Source organism: Bombus vancouverensis, chromosome 15 (genome assembly GCF_051014615.1).
Source record: "Bombus vancouverensis nearcticus chromosome 15, iyBomVanc1_principal, whole genome shotgun sequence".
NCBI lineage: Eukaryota > Metazoa > Arthropoda > Insecta > Hymenoptera > Apidae > Bombus > Bombus vancouverensis.
In genome coordinates this window covers 7,837,491-7,851,516 of record NC_134925.1, presented here as the reverse complement: position 1 = coordinate 7,851,516, position 14,026 = coordinate 7,837,491, and the positions used below count along the sequence as shown (strand labels likewise).

Below are 14,026 nucleotides of genomic sequence, written 5' to 3'. Positions count from 1 at the left end.
ATTAGTTTTACTTTTTCACCGCTAAATGCTTATAGTGTTTCATGTCCCACTATGGAATAATATGAAGAATTATATTTTGTAATTTATAATCTATGACTTGTAGTTGAAGAAACAAACATTAAATATATTTTATCAATTGTATGAGACACAGCATGATATCAAAATTATCCCGTACATAAAATTATTATCGATATGTTATGTCGCGGAGTATAGTAAAGGTTATACTTAAGATGCGCTGTCAAAGAATAATACACGATTATCGTACAAAATGGTCATATTTATATCTGTTATTTATTATAAAGTAACAACATATACTATTAAAAAAGAGTTAAGTAAAAGTAAGAGTTTAATAATCAATTAAACGTTTTGATCAACTTTTAATGGTAAAACAAAATGATGCCAATGTCTAATATATTTTGCTCAATATGCGATATGAAAATTGATCCTTCATCTTCTGTAAATATATTTTCTACATCTTTTCCTCGTCAAGGAGAATTGTTAGTAAATTTTGTATCACAAGTACTTCGTATAGCTACTTTTGAATTACAAGACCCTTACATTTGTCTACAATGTTACAATTTGTTTCAAATGTTAGAACAAGCACAGAAAACTGTTTTAAACATACGTTGTGAGATTTTGAAAATATATCATGCTTGTGAAAGAAGAAAAAATGTTAAACGATCAATGTACGATGGTACAAAATTGAATATCAGTACAAACATAGCATTAGAAGCAAAAAAATTATATAATAGTAATGAGAACTTAAAGAAGGTATTGAATTTACAAAATGCTACTCAAGTAGAGGAAATAGTACAAGAACAATGTGTTCAAGATAATACAATACTGCAAAATATAAGTATTTCAAATACAAAAGCAAAGAAACACTTAAGAAAGGAAACAATCAATTATAATGAAGCAGATAGCACAAAATCATTTGATTATAATATTTATGATGACATAAAAGATGAAATTTTAAAAAATGATATATTTCACAATTCAGTGGCATTAACTAATAGTGGTAATACATGTAATATTAATTCACAAGGTAAAGAGAGATTATTTAAATCAATAAAAATAAATATAAAATTAATAACAGAAATATATAGAAATATTTGTTGATATTTGTTTGCAGGAAATACACATGCATTAAAAATTCATGTTGCAGAAAAAAGCTGTATTTCACTGACAGATCCTGAAAGTGAATCAAAAAATACTGTAAAAACAGAATCTACATTTTCTGACAATATATTACAAATACAAAATGTTGAAAATATTATAAAAATAACAGAAAATACTGTGAACACAACAGGTGATATTTTATTTATTATTCATAAGGTTCCTTTTTTAAAATTATCTATTTATTACTTATTGTTTAAATCTTTATAATACATATATAGTGTCAGCAGTTGACCCAATAAAAATACCTATAAAATCAATAAAGATACCAAAGTATGATTTAAAATCATTAAAATATTCTTGTCCTATTTGTGGTAAAGTATGGAAAACATCGACTGAATTAAAAACACACATGAAAACTCATTCAACATTAAGACCATACATGTGTGAAAAATGTGGTCAGGCATATAAACATAAACATGCATTGGAAATACATGTTGGAATGCATAATGGAATAAATCCATTTCAATGTAATTTTTGTAAAAAGTGCTTTACACAAAAAGGAGCACTTATGAGGCATTTACCAATGCATACCGGTGAAATGCCCTATCAATGTGAACTGTGTGGTAAAAGATTCATACACCATACATCATACAATATGCACAGATTATCACATAGTGGTAAAAAATCTTATAAGTGTCAAGTAAGTAATACTTACATAGCATAGAAACATGATATACAAAACAGTTAAGTATTTCTGTGTTTTAGATGTGTGATTTGTCTTTGCTTTCAACATCTCATTTGAAAAGGCATATGCGAGTTCATACAGGTGAAAAACCATATAGCTGTACAGTGTGTGGAAAACGTTTTGCAGAACGATATAATTTGCTTGCCCATCAAAAAATTCATGATCCACATGAAAATAAGGCAAAAAAAGTTAAAGAAACGCAATTCCAGTAAGTATATTTAAAAGCTTGTAATTCCTACATAATACTTATCCTAATAACTTCATTTTCAGATGTAATCATTGTAATTTGATATTTGAACAGAAAAAAAGCTTAAATGATCATATGAAGTATCATTCTAATGTGAATAGCGAATCTGATTTTAAACAATCACAATGTACACTTCTTCAAGTTGAACCAGAACATCATGAACTATCAAAAAAGGTAGATTCTGAACACAGTGTATTACAAGAAACTTGGATTCAAATGAATCGTTCTAAATTAGACATTATTGATAATCAAACAAGATTTGTACTTCTACAAAATTCTTTACCTCAGATTGACGAAAATTCCTTTGCAGTTACATTTAGTGACCAAAAAATATCCTTGGGAAGTACAAACTATAATACAAATTTACATGTAATCATAGAACCATCAGATATATCACTTTTAAGCAATAATCTTCCTTCTATTGATAAAATGCATATGTGATTGAGCATTAAAACAGAAACTTTAGATTTCTAACAAATAATTACTTTATTAGAATATACTTGAAAAACGCTTTAAACAAATTAATTATTTTTTATCATATACATGTGTAACTATTATCATATTTTTTAAACTTAGCAGGATAATATATAAATCAACTCTGCATAAATAAGTAAAGCCATTATAAATATGTATTCTTATGTCAATTAAGAGTTCCTTGTATGAAAGTATTTCTAAAAAAATGTGTTCACTTTTTGTAATATATATTACTATTTAAAAACAGACTGTTATCAATAAAATACATTGTACAAGATAATCATATAACCAGTAAAATGAAAACTTTAAAAAATTAATTATGAGTGGATTAACTAGTTTTATAACTGAACATTTATCTTGTACCTAATCAGCAACATCAGTTAAATCTTCTACTATTTGACTGGGCATCAAATCCTTCCATGAAGTAACACCATACATTCTCAACAAAGTTCTTCTTTGTAATATAGGCGTTGATAAAGATCTACAAATCAATAAATCCAAATGATATTACACATAGCAATTGATATAAAAAAAATTGGAACTTACTGTTTTATTTCATCAATAATGGGATCAATCATTGCCGGAATAGCAATCTTTGAAAAATGATTAAGTTCTGCTAAAAATGTAGGTTCTTGAAAAGAATAATTTGTGTATAATTCATAAATAAAATTAATTAATTTGTTAAATGCTTTAAAATAATCATCTGATAGTAGCTGAAAAATGATGATTATACAAAAGTTTTTCTAATGATAAATTATGAATTTGGCATTCTTAATTTACTTTTATCGAAGACATGTTACCACTAAGGAAAAAAATCCAGGCTTATTCACATGTTGATCTAGATACATTTTTCTTGACTTTAATATCAAGTCGGTATAGAAATCTTTCATATCTTCTGGTTTTTCCATTTCTGGCGACTTAAAATAAATTACAGATTTGTATTATTTTATACCTATATAATCTTATACATATATTAATTGAAAACAATGACACCCTGCCCGTCGAAAGAAAAGTAAATTATTCAATACAAACTCTTCTTGTTAATAGTTCTTCACTTGATTCACTAAGTTCATCTGTAAATAAAGGTACTATTCCTCGAATCAATGTATTACGACGCTGCAAAAGTTTTGCTTGATGTCTTTTACGCCTTAATTGTTCATCTTCCACTATAACATTTGAATGCTCATCTAAAATTACCTAAAAAAGAAAAAAATAAAATTACTTACAACTATTATGTGTTAGATTGAGGTATGCAAGAACCAGAAAATGTATGAAACCCGATAGTTGGAATGAAACAGAAACACATCGGATTGGGTCGAGTTCGCGAAAGTATCGGATTTCCTAAAAATATCCGGTATTCTCAAAAAATCACCTATATCAAGACCCGTTTTAATGAATAAGACCGTGTTCAAATTTTCTATTTTTTAGGCGTTTTCGGAAATCATATTATGAAATTTATTTATTTAGTTATTTTTACTTATTTGATTTATTAATATAAAATTATGAAATGTGGAAGATTGAGTGGAAATAGTGCACCAAATAAGTAATATCTAAATATAATATTTTATTTTGAAATCGCATGTAAAAATGTCAGTTTCTCCACAATTTCAAACAGTAGTCTTATCCTGTTCAGTGTAACAGTATTATTACACAATACTGTCTGAAAACGTAGAAAAATCAGCTATTTTACATGCGAATTTAAAATAAAATATATTTAGATATTACTTATTTGGTGCACTATTTCTACTCAATCTTCCACATTTCATAATTTTATATTAATAAATTAAATAAGTAAAAATAACTAAATAAATATATTTCATAATGTGATTTTCGAAAACACCTAAAAAATCAAAAATTCGAATCCACGATAGTATTCATTAAAGCGAATTTTGAAACGGGCTCTTGGATTTTTCGAAAATTCCAAGCATTTTCGGAAATCCCAACACTTTCGGGAAACCCGGACGTTCTCGGGAAACTTGTCAATTTCGAGAATTCCGAAAATTTCAATAACCGGTCCCGGTATAAAAAAAAAGGCCCATCCAGATCCTGCATACCTCTAGTGCTAGATAAACTCAATACTCGTAATCCTTTATCATCAAAATGTGAATTAGTGTCTTGTTCCTGAAATTTAATATAATTTGATGTTTTGTCTTTCATTTCTGTTGTACCCTGCACAGCTTCATCATCAAATATTGTTACATTCCCCAATGTATTATGAGTTGTTTTATCATCAGTCTCTGTTGCCAGTGGAATTTTGGGAAGCAATTTAAGATCTCTTATAATCTATAAGCAAGTTTAAAATAATATTTGTAGCACTATGAATGGTATAATAAAGATATGAAATTGTTCATACATCATTTAAAATTTCTTTAATAAAATTTATATCACTTCCTATGGGTATTGCTGAACTTTCTTCAGATAATAAATTTTCTTTACTATCTTTAGTACATGTATAAACATAAAACCTTTCTTGTATCCATTCACGGTGGATTTCTTCATTTTTTGGGAGCACAAGAACTGCTCTACTATTGGAATACCGGTTAAGCATTTGAATGGTTGCATGTAAATCCGTTTGTGTTATACCAATTTTATTTCTTAATTTTAAGGAAGTAATTTGATTGTGATCTATATAAATATAAATAAAAGCATCTTGGAAGATATTTTTATAGAAAATTTAATTTATCTAACTAACGAAATCCATAGCTGTATCCTAATCTCTCTTGAATTGCTAAAAATTCTCCATGACGAGACATATCATTAAATTCTTCTCTGTCTACAAAAATGTAAAATTGATTTTCACTTTCATCTTCTGAGCTTTTTGTTGTATACCACTGACAATATTGGACCTGTGATAAATTATTATTTTAATCCGACATATTAAAAATGAATTAGAATATTACTTTTTTTGATAATGTTTGGGTCGCATGAAGAGCCAAAGATAATTTTCTCACTGCACTTGGACCTGTGAGTATTATTATAGGTGGGCTCACTTCATCATATGGTGTTACATGAAGATCAATTTTAGGAATATTTAATTGCTCTAATAAAGTTAGCTTTGTTATAGTGCGAGCAGCTGTTAAATTTACTGGTGGTGCAAATAGAGCAACTGCAGCAATCTATTTAAATAAATTCTTTAATAATTTATATAAGTTGATAATTATCAATACTTGATTATATACCTTTTCTGAAGTAGATACATTAACACCATCAATAATCTGTATACTTGGTATGGAAAATAGAAGTACAGCTTTATAATTAGGCCACTTTGTGCAACTATTACCTCTAAAATCTACTTCTTGTATTAAACCAGTGAGATTTAATAATTCTAATAAATCATTGATTCTATTAAACTTTAAATCTATCACACGTAAACTATATGCATCCTATAATTTTAAACACATTGTTACAGTTTAAATATTCATCTAATTATTAAATATGGAATTATTACCTTAAAAAATTCTAAAGTAGACAATTTATTGTATCCTAAATATAATTTCCGCAAATCAGATAAAGTACTTATGCCATATCCAGGAATGGCGGATTTATATGACAGTATACAGTTGCCCTCTAAATTTAGTTCTTGAATATTTAATCTATCCAAATTTTCAATGTACTCAATTAAGTTATATGATAAATTTAAATATTTCAAATATCTAAAAATAAAATACGTAATGTATAAATGAAGTCGTATTTTATTTAATTACATGAAAAGGCATGCTAACTTCAAATTTTGCAAACCAGTAATGGTTTCAATTGCATTATGTGACAAATCCAAGTGAACAATACTCCAGAAATCACTGATATCATACATTTTTGATATATAATTGTATGATAAATTTACATATGTCAAATACCAAGGAGGTGAAAAATTTAGAATAGTATTCATTCTGTTATGTGCTACATTTAAATACATTAAGTAGGGGACTCCTCCCAGGGGTGATAAATTTGTAATATAATTATATGCAAGATCAATATATTGTAAATAACGGTGGTAACTTAACATTGTAATATTTGATAGTGACTGCAAAAAGGTTGTTTTCATCATATTTGTTTTATAAAATATTATGTTTTTCATATATAATAATATACCATATTTCTCATAATACATTTGCTTAATATATAAAGACTATTTTCAGGAGATTTAGTCAAAAATGATTTTCCAACTCCTATTAGTCTGTCAGTAAGATATCCACAGAATTCTATATCATCAAATGATGTTTCTTTAAGATTTCTTAATTTCATAACTGGTGCTCTACCATCATCCCATAAACTGATATCTAGAGCATAACTACTCCAGTTGTTTTCAGTTGCACATTGTATTATTTTTTGATCTATTGAAAGTGATATTTGATCAAGCAATGAAAATGAAAGATTCGACTGTGAAAACGAATAAATTATAATTATTTCAATTATATTATAAAATAAAATTAGTTTTATATTAAGCAAAATTTACATTGGATGAAGACTTTGAAGTAGTTGATATAGAATCATTAGATGCAATTTCAAATAACATATATCTATCCTCCATAGTTTCCCAACTCATATCACTATGTGATAGCAAATCTGTATCATCATTTTCAATAACTGTATCATCCTTCTGCAAAGGTGCCTTTGGTACAGAAATCCTACCAATTGCATTTTGAGAAAGTAGTGGTTCAGAGGTAGAGAACAAATAAGAAAACTGTAATTATAAGCATAGAAATTAATTTTTGTATGAATGATATCAATTTTAATTTTATAAAACTAATCAATTTGAGCAGAAATATAATTTTACTCTTTTTTCATCCATTATTCTGCTTGAAACATTAATTATTTATCTTTGTGATAAATTATTTTCATATAAACCACTAATATACAATTTTCTATTGTTTCTTAACAACTGAATATACACAGGGTTACCAAATTATGTAAAGAAACCGCAATTTGTTATAAAGTTTGTTCATAACAATGTTATTTATATAACAATAATACCCCTATACAAGGAATTAACTTCCCAACGAAAAGGAATTTTGAATGGTCTGGACTCTAGACAGAGCTGCAAATATCATAATTCCTTTCAAATTCCTAAGGTCCTTGCGCTAGCACGTAACATTGTGCACGCATCATCCAATCAGCATTAAATATAATTAAAATTTTCCTTCTTCATAGAAATATAGGGCAAGAAGTTAAAATGAAATAAAATTACCTAAATATGAAATAAGATTTATTTTATAATAAATTATACCTAAATTTTTTAATATGCATTTTTAAAATACAATCTTTTTTTTATTTTTTTTAAGATAATTCACTTGCTATACTCATAAAGTAAAATGTATTTTTCTTGAATAATTATTAAATTTCTAATGTAAATCAATTTCCCATAAAATTTTCAATTCTTCATTATTCACCTCTTCAAATAGCAACGATATTGACAAAGGTGCAACAAAATATTCAAAGTGTCATATTCAAATTTAGTCGTTTCCTTAATTATGTTCATAAAAATATCAAAATGTATAAAAATCCGCAGTGTATTAATAAGAAAATCATCGGTAGCAACCGACCCATTCGGAATTTTCGCGGTGCGAAAGAAGCGACATCTTCCGGTACGATTTGGCAATTACTTCCTGTGAGTGACCATTTATGTTCATTCGCGATCCGTGCGTCGTGTGATATTGTTGCGTGTGGTCTGTGGTGACGTTACGGTGATAGTATTCGGGTGATTTATTTGCGGTCCTCGTGTATTTTTCGCGTTTGAAAGAATAACAAAGACAAAAACAGAACGAACGAAATATGTCTGAGATTGATGCGAAAGTGAACATGTCGCTTGGTAAGTGGCCAGAGTCTCGAAAATCTAGCAGTTTTGCTGATAGTCCTGGGTGAGCGTACGGCAACTGTTTCTTCCTTTGCACGAATTCAAAATGGCGATGAAAATTATACAACGTAGATATATATCCACATTTATTTTCGTTCATTTAACATCCAAAATGGTAAATAGATCTCTAAGAAAATAAAACAAAGAAACGTATCTGTGTCAGACGATGAATCAACTTTTGATACAGGATCGTTTCGTCTCCCTAATTAATTATTAAGCAAAAAAAAGGCAGACATATTTTAATCGATGTTTACTTATGAGAGGATGTATGGTGTCTTTTCTAATCGCTGGAAGAAAAATGTCTCCGCTATTTATACCGATGATCGAATAACCAAGTATATATGAATTCCGGACTTTTTCAAAAGAACCAATTCAATTTCAACGAAATAGAAACGAAATAGATAACAGGCTTCTACTAACGACAGTGGTAGTAAAGAAGAAGAAAGATATATCCGCCATGAAGAATTTATACATTCTGAGAAAAATACTATGATTTACGTAGGATTGGCGGTGAGGGGATTTCTTACAATTTTTGACCAATTACTCGAGAAATTTGTCGAATGGAAAATTTACGTACCTGAACATTTTTGGATAATAACACAACCGAAGTTATGATTCATGATTTACGGAAAAGAAGTCAACTTTCTCATTACGTGGGATATACATTTGCATAACTTTAGTCGTATTTTTATCTCTTCTATATCATATTTCTCGAGTTTCTCTTTGTTCATCTGATGAACTTGAGAGATGCTACATACTATACGTGAGATAAAAACACGCTGAAAATTTTCAAATCGATTTTATTTTTGAACGCATTACGCGTTCTATGAAAGTATATGGAATGTCTGCGACAAATAATAATCGCCGTTGAATTCGAGAATTTAACTAAATTCTAAATGAAAATGGTATTTATGTATGTTACAAGTGTGCAATCCAGAATAATTTAAGTTTAAGATTAAATATGTTCGCAATTTGTCAATTAAAAACATGCATTCTATATAAATGAATACTTCATGATATGTCAAATGTTATTTAGAATTAACAGAAGCATTTTTATTAAACAAATTATTAAAGATAAAAAGCCCGACAGAGTGCGATCGTTTAAACAACCAAGATGTATAAAACTGCAAGAAGAAGCAACTATGTGATTAAATGTTATATCTAAATCAGTTATTAAATGACTTATTAGATAACTGGATTTTATTAATTTGATGTAAGACTCGAAGGCATCTACTTCAACAAATGAGAGAAATTTTTATGTAATCTACAAACTTTTGTCTACAAGCAACACATCAATGGAAGCAATATAATATTGGTTTATGATGCTTATGTAGTGGAAAATTTTGTGGATAACATACTAATTGCATAAGAGAAGTCAACTGGATAAACTTTACCTTCAACTGAAAGTAGATATCTATCAGAAATAATGCCACTATGTTATTGTAAAACATCAATAATGGATCTATTCAATTATAATTTTGTTTAAATATAATTGATATAATAACCAATATTAATAGCAATATAGATAGTCTGTTTCCTTTGTCAATGAACAATGAATGACATGTTTTTGTTAAATTGAGATTGAAATGGAAGAACAGACTAAAACAGACAATATAATATAAAAATTATATTTTGAAGATATTCGTTGAATCAAGAGAAAAACTGAAATATGATAAACATGCAGATATAGAAAGTGTGAAGAATTACAAAAGTATGAAGAATCTTCAGTATGCAAGAAAGTACACATGACATTTATGTATCAGTGTATAAATAATTGAAACACTCACGGAAGATCACAATGAAAATAACACAGAGAGAAAGGACATTTATTAAGTACAGAAATAAAATAAAATAAACAATTTAATATGCACGAAGATTTAGTTTTAGTTAAAAATATCTTAAAGAAAAGAAAATAAAGAATATAATACATATGGAAATTTATTATTATTAATTAAATTAGCCAATAATACCTTTTATGTAGCAACAAATACTTCCTTTTCATAAGATGAAATCTTTTGTTACAAATATAATTCTAAAGTAATGCATTATGAAAGAAAAATATATGAAAATCATCTGATTAAACTTATTCCTATATATATATTATTTATTTATTTATTTACTTATTTATTTATTTTATACAAAACAATGGTATTTTAAAGTGTCCTTGTCATCTGCAGAAATACAGTGTTTCACTACGTCTGTTATTTTTTATTTAATATAGAATATGTGATTTTTATTGTTATTTTTTATTTGATATAATTTAAGGAATTAGTAACACATTTTAAACTTAAAGGCTGATCTATAAACACAGAAATTCCAAGTTATATTCTACTTAAGTTTCATTGTAATTAATTGATAGATGTATGTGTATACATAGACCATATACAGTGAGATTATTTTGAAAGTATATACACATATTGGAAGAAAATCAGGGAAACAATTCACAAAAATAAATATCGAAAAAGATCGATATACTTAAAAGAATTAAATAGAAACTGAATTAGCCATATTGAGTTGTCCTTCAACATCATCCATACAAGAGGAAATTTTTCACATATTCCAGATTAAAGCTTAACACAAATTAACTTCATGCACTGATAAGACTGTACGCTCACTAAACCTTGTGAATTTTCTTCCTTTTAAGATGAAATCATAAAGATGGAGAAAAAGGAGAAAAAGAAAAAGGCCGGGGCTACTAATGGAAAAACTGGTGCTAAACGCACTCGAGGAAGTGTGCGAGGGCGAAGTGGACTCAGAGGTAGAGGTACCAGAGTAAAGCGTAATGTTGGAACTGCTAAAAAAGAGCAAACATGGCAAGCTGGGCAAAATAACAATAATAACAACAATAATAATAATGTGCGTGGTGGTTTTGTGAGAAAACGATATAAGAAAAACAGTGGTTTAACTAGATCACGAAGTAATTTAACATTAAATCAGAAACCTAATACACGAGGAGCTTTTAATGTTCGCCGTGGTCGTGGTAATAGATTTGGTCTGACTCGAAGTAGAAGTCGCACAAACTTGACTTTTACACAAGGAGGCTTTTTTACAAATAATAAGACTCCATTAAAACGAACGAACAGTTTACCAAATTTACGTGATCCAACTTCGGTTCATAATCGACTGGGATATCAAAGCCCTGCTCAAATTGCTTACCGAAATCGTGTTAAAAGAGCAAAACAATTGCTGCTACAAAGACAGAACCAGAGATTATCCTTACAAAACCAATTCAGAGTAAGTTAATATTGTAGATAATAAATCATAAACGTAATTAATTTGACATTAATTTAATTATGTTCTTCTCTTGTAGATTCCACAAGCTGGGAAATCATTATTATCACTCCAACAAAGATCCACAGATAGAAGACAACAAATTTTAACTTCTCAACGTCGCTTTACTACTGGTGGATTACGATCAGATCAAATTGCCCGTGCACAAAGACGTGCACAATATGAACAAAAATTAATGAGAATGAAGTATGCTTAAATGTCTTCACATTTATTGTTTTAAGTAGCTTACAATTAAGTTCATATAATTTGAAATACTTCTTAGTAAATTATTTTTTATTTTCAATTACAAAATCTTATACTTTATATTGGGATTTTATTGAAATTATACAATGTTGTAGTTCCTCGCGATTAAATACAAACTCAAATGTAAACTTCATGTATACATTGGGAAATGAGTACAGTCCTAGCACGCATCAACGCCCTCTTACTCTTACCCCAAGCAGAAACGGAAGTGCTGTGAACAGTTTGCGCCCATTACCAAGAGGAAGGTCTCCATTTAGACAAAGTGTACAAAATTTGAATATGGTATGATAATAAAAATGATTAATAAGATATTACTGGTAGTTATAATTTAAAAAAAATCAAGTTTTGTGTAATTTATATAATTTAATATGGTGGAATTTATAAATTTCAGGTTGGTCGATCACCTATGTTTGGTCGACAACGTTCAAGGTCAAGATCGCGTTCCCGTTCTCGTACACGCAACACTCCTTCATCAGACGCAAGACCAGATGTCGATGATCGTACTTTCAGCGAAGTCATGTATAGCTTGTCCGGAAATCTCGGCGTTACAGGAAGAACGCTTAATGATAGATTTAGTTTTTAAATTGAAGAAGGAAAGTTTGTTTTGTATTTAGAATATAAGACTGTTGAGGCCAGAAATTTTATGCTTGAAATAGATACTAGGTATAATGTTTTCTTATCAATTGCATTAATATTAAAGTTACATCAAGTAGAAATCAATTTATTTAACTCGAATGTTCCCCATTTTTTCGTTTGTATATTAAAACTATATGAAAATTATTTTGAAGTTTTAAAGCATAAAACATTTAAGTTTGAAATATATTCCAAAATATTAACTACATAATTCATGATAAAATGAATTCATAATAAATTCGATGTCTAATATTACCTCATCATTAACTCATTATTAACTCATATTTGAGTTTAAAAGTTTAATATAAATTGATTTGCATATGAAGATGAAATTTATAGTAAATTTTTGTATGAAAAGATAATTTGCAATATTTTTAATATTATATATATATAATATATATATATTTAATATTAAAAATAAATTTTAACTTTTTATAGATATTTCATTCTTTGTTACTTTATAAATATTTTAGTAACATTTTTATTTCGTTTTTATGTATATATTTCTATGCTGTAATAATAATTCGGCAGATTTATTTTTTTATCACACTTAATATATTTTATTGAAAAATGTGGCCTCAATTACGCGAGTTTAGTACATCTAGAGACAAAGTATAATATTATTAAAAAGAATGAACGCTATAACTATATTCGAATTATAAAAATTGTAGAAATTTTATTAGGGATGTTTAATTAGTTCTCAAAATAAGTATAAGTCTGAGTCGTGGAATAAGTTTTTAATATAGGTACGAGGATTATTCACATTTCGAATATACTGAACATGATATATCAATGAAATATAAATATAATGTAGAATGAATTTCTTTTCTTTATTATACGTATTTAATAGTTGTTATATAAGTGCTTATAAGGAAATCATAATCAGAGTATATATAGTATATACATAGAAATACAATATAAATTGAACTTTTTTATTTTACTTTATTAACATAATTTATATATATATCTTCTATCTATACACATATAAAAAGTAGGAGGATTTTTATTACACTATGAAAGTTATATTTAATCAAACATAATTTTATAGTTTATTGAAATTTACCATCCAACTACAGCGACGTGGTTTAGAATATAAATGCATAATTTTTATAAGAGTTAAAGAATTTATTACTGAAATACTTTTTGATTGTAAAAATATTGCTTTATAATGTAGTATTATAATTATAAATACAGTGTCTCTCAGAATTCAACATTCATCGCCTACTCGACTTAACTGAATTCGTCACATTTTTTATATAAGTTTACAAATTCAAGGTATAATACTTTTACAAGAAAAACATCCTATAACGTTCTGTACATTTACAATAATTGTTTCACACCCCTCTTGGAAAGCCAAACAATTTTCAATGTGAATGTGTTAGAAAAACTCATTTTGTATAGCAATAAAATTGTTTAAAATTAT

General features: G+C 27.6%; 3 protein-coding genes across 4 annotated transcripts; 2 read left to right on the top strand and 1 right to left on the bottom strand.

Annotated features, from left to right (window-relative positions):
* The first annotated feature begins 6 nt into the window (after positions 1-6).
* Positions 7-5,245, top strand: LOC117157229 (uncharacterized). 2 transcript variants are annotated; one of them, XM_076625193.1, is made up of 5 exons: positions 7-1,045; positions 1,166-1,309; positions 1,398-1,819; positions 1,885-2,072; positions 2,135-5,245. In XM_076625193.1, exons 1-5 carry the CDS (start codon positions 394-396, stop codon positions 2,550-2,552), a joined length of 1,824 nt encoding a protein of 607 aa, XP_076481308.1. In that variant the 5' UTR covers positions 7-393; the 3' UTR covers positions 2,553-5,245. The 2 variants fall into 2 exon arrangements, with proteins under 2 accessions (XP_076481308.1, XP_033191001.1); XM_033335110.2 differs by having other exon boundaries at positions 9-1,045; positions 1,133-1,309.
* On the bottom strand, positions 2,744-8,648 carry LOC117157379 (uncharacterized). The gene is made up of 14 exons (XM_076625079.1): positions 8,126-8,648; positions 7,120-7,266; positions 6,675-7,019; positions 6,308-6,606; positions 6,034-6,238; positions 5,765-5,968; positions 5,486-5,701; positions 5,278-5,431; positions 4,939-5,210; positions 4,443-4,868; positions 3,618-3,782; positions 3,386-3,502; positions 3,132-3,298; positions 2,744-3,066 (listed from the first exon to the last, which is right to left on the bottom strand). Exons 1-14 carry the CDS (start codon positions 8,534-8,536, stop codon positions 2,949-2,951), a joined length of 3,246 nt encoding a protein of 1,081 aa, XP_076481194.1. The 5' UTR covers positions 8,537-8,648; the 3' UTR covers positions 2,744-2,948.
* A 1,945-nt stretch (positions 8,649-10,593) lies between these two features.
* On the top strand, positions 10,594-14,025 carry LOC117157245 (uncharacterized). The gene is made up of 4 exons (XM_033335148.2): positions 10,594-11,670; positions 11,747-11,913; positions 12,066-12,252; positions 12,362-14,025. Exons 1-4 carry the CDS (start codon positions 11,095-11,097, stop codon positions 12,551-12,553), a joined length of 1,122 nt encoding a protein of 373 aa, XP_033191039.2. The 5' UTR covers positions 10,594-11,094; the 3' UTR covers positions 12,554-14,025.
* The last annotated feature ends 1 nt before the right edge of the window (position 14,026 follows it).